This window comes from Suncus etruscus, chromosome X (assembly GCF_024139225.1).
Source record: "Suncus etruscus isolate mSunEtr1 chromosome X, mSunEtr1.pri.cur, whole genome shotgun sequence".
NCBI lineage: Eukaryota > Metazoa > Chordata > Mammalia > Eulipotyphla > Soricidae > Suncus > Suncus etruscus.
This window is the reverse complement of record NC_064868.1, coordinates 33,048,327-33,057,568: the sequence shown is the minus strand read 5'-3', so window position 1 is coordinate 33,057,568 and position 9,242 is coordinate 33,048,327. Positions and strand designations below refer to the sequence as shown.

Genomic DNA, 9,242 nt, shown 5'->3' with positions numbered 1-9,242 from the left:
GAGAAGGCGTTTGACAAAATCAAACACCCTTTAATGTTAAAGACACTCAGCAAAATAGCATTAGAAGGAACCTTCCTCAAGATAGTTACAGCTATATATGAAAAGCCTACAGCCAACATTATACTTAATGGCGAGAAACTAGAAGCATTCCCACTAAGGTCAGGAACTAGACAAGGCTGTCCACTCTCTCCACTCTTATTCAATATAACCTTAGAAGTCCTAGCAATAGCAATCCGATAAGAGAGGGGAATCAAAGGAATTCAAGTAGGGAAAGAGGAACACAAGCTATCTCTATTTGCCGATGATATGATGATATACATCAAAAACCCTAAAGAGTCCACAGTAAAACTCCTGGAAACAATCAACCAATACAGCAAAGTGGCTGGATACAAAGTCAATACACAAAAGACAGTAGCGTTTCTATATACAAACAATGAAGTTGAGGAGAGAGAGATTAAAAATACAATTCCATTTAAGATAGTATCAAAAAATATCAAGTATCTAGGAATCAACCTTACAAGAGAAGTGAAAGACCTATACCAGGAAAATTTCAAAACACTTCAGAAATAAATTGAAGACGATCTAAAGAAATGGAAGAACATTCCATGCTCATGGATAGGTAGAATGAACATAGTCAAAATGACTATCCTACCCAAACTTCTATATATATTTAATGCAATCCCTATCCAAATCCAGACACAATTCTTTAAAGAAATAGAACAATCAATCACAAAATTCATCTGGAACCACAAAAGAGCCAGGATAGCCAAACACATACTGAAAAACAAAAAGCTGGAAGGCATATCCTTACCTAACTTGAAACTATACTATAAAGCCATAGTAACTAAAACAGCATGGTACTGGAACAGAGACAGGACCTCAGACCAGTGGGTCAGAACAGAATTCCCAGACATAAACTCCCAGATATACAGCCAACTAATATTTGATAAAAGAGGCAAGAATCTGAAATGGAACAAAGAAAGCCTATTCAACAAATGGTGTTGGTACAACTGAAAAACCACATATACGAAAGTGAAAATCGATCCATACTTCACTCCTTATACAAAAGTCAACTCAAAATGGATCAAAGACCTTGAAATCAGACCCGAATCTATAAAGTTTATCGAGAATAAAATAGGCAGAACACTCGAAGACCTATATATCAAAAAGGTCTTTGAGAATGGAGCACCGATGGCAAGAATGTTAGCATCAAATATAAACAAATGGGACTACATCAAACTAAAAAGCTTCTGCATGGCAAAAGAAACCCTACTTAACGCAAGAAGACAGCTAACAGAATGGGAAAATAATCTTTTCACTCGACATATCAGATAAAGGGCTGATTTCTAGAACATACAATGCACTCAGAAAGCTGAGCCCCCCAAAACCAAATAAAGCCATAAAAAATGGGGAGATGAAATGAATAGACACTTCTCTGAGGAAGACAGAAGGATGGCCAACAAACACATGAAAACATGCTCACCTTCACTCATCATCAGGGAGATCCAAATCAAGACAACAATGAGATACCACCTTACACCAGTGAGGATGGATCACATCAAAAATAATGGAAACAACCTTTGTTGGCGGGGATGCAGTGTGAAAGGAACTCTCATCTACTGCTGGTGGGAATGCCCCCTAGTCCAACATCTATGGAGAAAAGTCTGGAGAGTGCTCAAAGAACTCAGAATTGAGCTGCCATTTGACCCAGAAATTGCTCTCCTAGGCATATACCCCCAAGATGGAAGGACATTCATCCCAAAATACGTATGCACCACACTATTTATCACAGCACTCAGTATAATAGCCAAATCTTGGAACCAACCTCGATGTCCAACAACAGATGAATGGATCATTAAGATGTGGTACATATACACAATGAAATATTACATGGCAGTCAGAAATGATACAATCACAGACTTTGCAGCAACGTGGATGGACCTAGATCATGTTATGTTAAACGAAGTAAGTCAGAAGACAAAAGATAAACACAGAATGGTAGCACTATTCTGAAACACCTAGAACATATATTTTATACACAACTAATACCTAACAATCAAATAACTGGGTTTAACAGGGTAGAAACTCCGAACACTGTAATAGTCAACATATACGTGGGAGCAGTGTCCAAAGTACATGAAAAAGGAACAACGCAAACTCTTGACTACACATTATATCACAAAGAAAACAGCAACAACAGAAACAGCAGCATAGAGAGAACAGGTATATAATCAGACTTCTACAACAAAGGCCCACAATAATCCCTCAGAGATCGTATACAGGAACACAAGTGTAGAACACCATGGGAAATCATGGACTGCAATGGCAACATACCATAACATTATGTTTTAATGCCTTTATCTTACTATATTTTAAATAACCTCTCAGCTTTTCTGTCCACAGGCGCCCTTGGATACAAAGGGCGGACAAACTAAGATGGCAACTCGGGATACCACACGAGATACCATACCTTGCTTGCACTACGAGATGGCCACGAGAAAACTCTTTAACGTACACTTTATCTCTAGGTTATACCTTCTTTTAGGAATTGAAGCACGTGACCAGTCAGACCACCAAAGCAGTACCTGCGACGTACAGACTTAAACTACAGGCTCTATTCTTCAAACACATTCAACCAAACCAGCATTGCCTTGCTATTCTCTCCTCTCTTCTCACTACTTTTTTTTTCTATTCTTCTCTTTACTTTTTTCCCTTTCTCTTCTCCTTTTCTTTCTAAGGTATTTTCTCTTTTCTCTCCCTTCATACCCCTCCCATATACCTTCCCCTTTCTCCCCTCCGGAAATCCAACTATCCCTTCACCCCTCAATCCCATCCAGATCTCCCACCATATTAAAACTCTTCACCTTCAGTCCTTAATCTATTAGGCATCAAGATCGACCTCCTACCCAACAAACCAGTACCCAGCACCCAGGCAAGGGGACACCCAGTTAAACCCACACCTCGTCTCCTGCAAGAAAAGACAGCCAACTCCCCTGCGGACTCATGCTGCGAGGCCCTCCCTACCAACTCCCCCTAACGTGGACTGTTTTTTGAAACCAGGCCTAGGTCCAAAAGTATCCCCAATGCAAGAACTCTTCAAGACCTCCCTGCCAAAAATTTTTACCAATCTGAAGAAGGTCAGGAGGTGGGATAGGAAGATGCCTGGGAACCCACACACCACAAGAAAAACCCAAAAGATAATGGGAAAAACTGTACTTCCAATATAGGCATAAGACCTGTAATACACCACCTCTTTACCTGCTCTCCCCCAATTGTAAGGTAGTCTTTTGCACCACTTTGGTCCTTTAAAAACTTCGCTAACTCATTTTATTTCTTTTTTTTTAATTAATTAATTTATTTTTTTAAATGTTTGTCCTACATATACATTTGTGAGCACATACATTTTTATTTCCTTTTTTTATTGTTTTTGGGTATGTGACCTGTTTCTGTTATCCCCTCTGCCCACCCCCAAATACACCAACATTAAAATGTAGCACCACTTCCCCCTGCAAAGGCACACTAAATAAAGGGGAAATCTTACAGATAAAAAAGAGCTCTTATCTACTAGAGATAGGAACTCATAGTTGTTTACAATACAGGGATATCTCCTACCTTGAAAATATGTCATGTGGAATCAACTTAGACCTCAGGTGATTACATACCATCCGTCCAGCCTTGAACCCTGGATCCCAGACATAGAAATGGCACAGTTCTTCACAACTGCTACAGGAAACAAATCCCATCCGGGACAGCCTTAATACTGCGAGGTCACCAACAAGTACCAGCTCTAATATGACATCCTGACAACGAAGAAAATGGGAACAACTTGACCTTAGTCCAGGTTATCTTACCTTACCAGCTAACGACAAGACAAAATCAGAAGACTTGTCACCCTTTGGTAGGTCCAAAAGCCAAGATTGCGAGTTACAGATGACTGGCTGCTGGAACCATGACCAGACTGTATACAGCCTGGGACCAATAAAAAAAGCCCTAGCCTAGGGTTTGAACTACAACCTGCACAATAATCATGATCCCCAGTCCCAAAGGTCCGGCAGAGACAATTGTAATGGAATGGGGCTTCTGGAAGCACAAAGAAAGACGTTATCCTAGGTGCCATCCTAGGTTCAGTGCAAAGACCAAGATCACCAACCACAGAAGATGGATAAAAATCACACTGAGGTAACAGAACCTCTAGAACCATAAAGACTGACTTCATCATAAGTCCCACCTCAGGATCTGTGCAGATACTGAGACCTCTAAACACAGAGCAGAAGTCTTCCACACACCAGAAAAACACCACCCGGAGAGTAAATGATCCTGAGCAAAGTCTAGAGTTGATCCCATGACAGTATGCTCCAAGGATGGAGAAACCCCATATTTCTTAGGCCAAGTGAATTCCTTTTCGAGTGACCCCAATATTTACTGTGCCAGGGCAGGAGGGAAAAAACAAAAATACAAAAAGCACAAAACCTTGGTTAATTATATATATATATATATATATATATATATATATATATATATATATATTTTACCTTCATTTATTATTGTTATTATTATTTTTATTTACCTATCTATTTTGGTCGATTTCTCTGTTTGGGTGTGATTATTGAAATTGTTGTCCCCAATTATACTTATTTTTTTTTCTCTTCCTTTCTTTTCTTTCGTTATGTGCTATGCCATGTTTCTCATTTCAAGACCATGGCATGTTTTTTGTTTGTTTGTTTTTGTTTGTTTTTTGTTTGTTTTGTTTTGTTTTTTAGTCTGTTTTTTTTGTGGTGCTTATCGATATAGCTGGAGCCCTCACTGGATATTTGACACTTCTTTTGGTACGGGTGGAGTGTTTCACATTCTTTTTCTCCTTCATCTCCCAAATCGATGATGAGAGCCTCTAGAAGGATTCCGCCCATTTTCGCGGTATTAGACTCTTACCCCAGTTCATTTATTTTCTCTTTTTCAGGCAAAACCACGCAACTTGAACTAGCTAGTCCTGCCTCCAGTTAGAGGGGGAAATAAGGGAGGCATCAAGACCAAACAGGTGCAAGACTACTAAGTAGTAGGTTAGATACAGAGGGGACCACATATTCTAGCCGCCCTGGGGTGAGGGAAGAGGAAATGGGAGGTAGGACAAAAACGGAGGTGTACGGAGGACAATTTAGTGATGGGAATCCCCCCTGATTTTATGTAAATATGTACCTAAAATATTATTGTCAACAATATGTAAGCCACTATGATCAAAATAAAAATTATAAAAATTAAAAAATAAAATAAAATAATAAATAAATCTAATTCATATGTAGAACCTGTGCGTTAACATAAGGGTTAGTCCCTCATGTATACCAATACTCTAAAAAACTATAGAGGGAACAATGCAAAACTTTGGCGCTTAGGGTTCTAGCCTTGTACACAGGCAGACAGGGATTCTCTTCCTGGCACCCATAATAGCCCCTCCAGCTCTCCAGCACAGAGCAGGAAGAAACCCTGAGCAGCACTAGGTGTAGCCAAAAAAAAGACTTAAAAAATAAAAGGAGGTGGCCTGTGGGATATTACAACAGTAGGGCATTTGATTGCATGCCACACCATGGAATGTACCCAGTTCAATTCACGTCATCCTGTAAAACCTCCAGGGTGATTTGTGAGAGCAGAGCCAGGAGTGACCCCTGAGCACCACTGGATATGGCCCCAAATCCAATCAAACAATCAATCAAATAAATAAAAGCAAGGTTTTTTTATGAATAATACGAAGGCTTATAAAAATCTGTTTTGCCAAACAACTGTCATTTTGTGAACAGGATTCTAACGACAACGTTTTCCAAAATAGCTTATGCTTCCCGTGTCCAACCCCTGGCAGTATACAATGGTGTAAGTGCCAGACAGAATACAATCATTTCAAAAGGTCACAGTGCATCCGGCCAAGGTCTTCTGACCCTCACCAGTATCCGTACTGGTCCTGGCCAAAGTCTCGTCTCGCGAGATTCTGCCCAACGGCCATTGCCACTGTACCTTCGTGACAGGGAAGCAACGTCTGAGAAGTTCGGTTCGTACGAGGAGTGGGACAACCGTGAGCATTTAAAATGTCCAATATGAGCGGTGCGAATGACGTGGAAGAGGAGGAGGCTTCATCGTCTCAGGACCTCGTGAGGTCCAGAGACGTCGACGTCCCACAAGGGCAGTTAGAGCAGGAGCGGGAGGAGGCCCTGGAGAACTGGGTGGCCTCGGAGGTTTCCCCCCTGCCTCGCCCCCGCTGGCAGGTCGTATCTGCCCTGCGCAACCGGCAGCTGGGCTCCAGGGCCAACTTCGTCTCCGAGGCCTGTGGGTCCAGAGCCCTGCTGCAGCGCTTCCAGCTGCAGTGCGAGCTGAAAGGCCACGTGCGCGGCGTCAGCACCCTGCAGTTTAACCAGAGTGGGGCCTGGCTGACGAGCAGCGGAGATGACATGAGAGTCATCATCTGGGATTGGTTGCAGCAGCGCGCCCTGCTGGATTTTGACAGTGGCTTCACAAGTAATGTCTTCCAGGCCAAGTTCCTCCCAAATAGTGGGGATACCGCCATGGCCATGTGCGGCCGAGATGGCCAGGTTCGGGTGGCACAGCTCTGCTCCTCCCCAGCCTGCCAGACCATCAGACGTGTGGCTCAGCACCAAGCAGCTGCCCACAGTCTGGCATTAGTGCCACACTGCCCACACAGATTCCTCACATCAGGCAAAGATGGTGCTGTCTATGATGTCGACCTCCGGCTGGATCAGCCAGCTTCCAAAATGCTCGTGTTAAATGACAATTGGAAGACAGTGGGGCTCTATACGATCTTTGTGAATCCTAACAACATTCACGAGTTTGCAGTGGGTGGACAAGATCCGGTTGTTAGGATATATGACCATAGAAAAATGAACCAGAGGGTCAATAATGGAATACTTAAGAAATTCTGTCCTCCACACTTGTGCACCAATACAATTAAGCCAAGCATCACAAGCCTGGTGTATAGCTATGATGGCACTGAGCTCTTGGCCAGTTATAATGATGAAGATATATATCTCTTTAATACTAACAGCTGTGATGAAGCCCAGTATGTGAGAAGATACAAGGGGCATCGAAATAATTTGCCATTGAAAGGTGTCAATTTCTATGGGCCCAGAAGTCAGTTTGTTGTGAGTGGCAGTGACTGTGGACATCTATTTTTCTGGGAGAAGTCATCTAGCCAGATTGTTCAGTGCTTTCACGGGGATCAGAGATTTATCATCAATTGCGTTGAACCCCACCCCCACCTACCTGTTATAGCGAGCTGTGGCCTAGATGTGACACTCAAGATCTGGGGACCCTCAAGCATAGTTACTACTGACCCTGAAGGAACGAAGCTCCTGATGAAAAAGAATAAGCAAGAACGTGATGAATTTTTCTTGTACTACAGGGATCTTTTTAAAAACAACGAGATTTGGTGTGTTATGTGTAACTTTAGATCCTAAGATCATTTGTGTCATTGTGGAACAATTGATGGAGCTGGAATCACTGGTTCTACAGATTCTAACGAGTCCTCCATTACCACTGATATATCTGAAGAAGGTGAAGATCTCACACTATGCCTGCCATCTTAAAATGTGTCGTGCCTATTCCAGCATTCTGTCCCATCTGAGGTTAAATAGAAGTGAAAAAATGCAACTTGTTTACATTTGCCCTTATGTTTTATTTTTTTAGGTACAAGTAAAACCTAACTTTAATTAATTTTCTCTACCTTCCTTGACATTTTATTCCTTTACTCTTCAATTGGAATCTTTATTTCTGCCATTTTTATCTTTCTGTTCCAATTAAAAAGGCTACTATTGATGGTTTTAAAAACTTAATTATCTTATTCTGGCACTAATAATGATCACCCATTATTTTTGTCTTTATTTATTATTATAAACCCCTTGATTTACATGAAAATATAAGAAATGTGTTTATCTGTTAAATTAAGCCTAATATTGTTCCTTAAAATGTTGACTATTGGCATACTTACAAACATGCTTCAACATTTTTCTCTTTTATCCTCTCTTTCTTGTTCTCTCACTGTCACTCACACAATTTAACTGAAAAGGAAAATTGCATATATATATTTACATTTATATTTATAAATATACATTTAAATATGTTTATGTCTAAATACAGACAATCCATTCTTCTAGAATAAATAACATGGGGTTGTCTACATTTTCTGAAGTGTGTATTAATTATTGTAACTTTAATTCTCTTAAAGTTCCTTGGCTGGAGAGAACTTTCACAGCACAAATATTTATGGTTTATGTTACTTAAAATTTTCAACAATTTTGCTGGCACAGTGTGTTGGTTGTTGCTTTACATGTAGCAGCACACAGTTTAATATTCAGCAACATATAGGGTTCTCTGACCACTGCCAGGGAGAATCCCTAAATTCAGCGCCAGGACTAAGAATGAAGCACAGCCAGGTGTGGCACAAAAGAAACTGTTTAGGATGTTATATCTCTTTGAGAACATTTTATCTTATAGTTTTATATGAATTTTGAATCATATATGTACAATTATTCAATTATATTCATTCTGTTTATAACTTATTTGTATAAGTGAATACAAAAGGTGTGCCTTTCTACAATATTGCTTTACAATACTGCAAAAAACACTTGTTTTCACAAATTTTGTCGGTTTGAAGTATATAATAAAGTACCATTAGACTCAAAAAAGTACATTCCTAGTGCTCCTTATATTAGTTGAAAATTTGGGTCATACGGTTTGAATCCCTTTCCATCTGGCAGCAAGTCCCTTGCTGGGCTGGGAGTCCTCCCTCTGGGACTCCATCCCCTGAGCCTTCACTGCCGATGAGGAACTGAGACCACTCTCAATCAGAAACAGAAATGGGGATCCAAACATGGGTTGGGAAAGGGAGCCCTGTGCAGCAACTATACCCACTGGGCAGGAAAGGCAGCTCAGGTAATCCAAGCCCTGCCTGTAGTCTGGATTCCAGTGTCACACCATTTGAATCCATTGCATTCTGGGATTGAGTCCTTTGCTGAGATGGGAGTCCCCCCTCTGGAACCCCATCCCCGGAGCCTTCACTGGCCAATGGGGAACTCAGACCATTCCAGGCAGAAACAGAAGAGTGGGTCCAAAATGAGTCAAAAAGGGAAGCCTGTGCAGCAACCCCACCAACTGGGCGGGACCTGGCAGCTCAGGCAGTATAAACCCAGTCTGGGCTCTGGCTCTCAGTGTCACACTTTTGAATCCATTGCAACTGGGAGCAAGTA

At 41.2% G+C, this 9,242-nt stretch overlaps 1 protein-coding gene across 1 annotated transcript; it reads left to right on the top strand.

The window, feature by feature from the left end:
* Positions 1-6,080: 6,080 nt before the first annotated feature.
* Positions 6,081-7,454, top strand: LOC125998813 (DDB1- and CUL4-associated factor 8-like). Its single transcript, XM_049766876.1, has one exon. The coding sequence runs from the start codon at positions 6,081-6,083 to the stop codon at positions 7,452-7,454; it is 1,374 nt and encodes a 457-aa protein (XP_049622833.1).
* Positions 7,455-9,242: the final 1,788 nt, after the last annotated feature.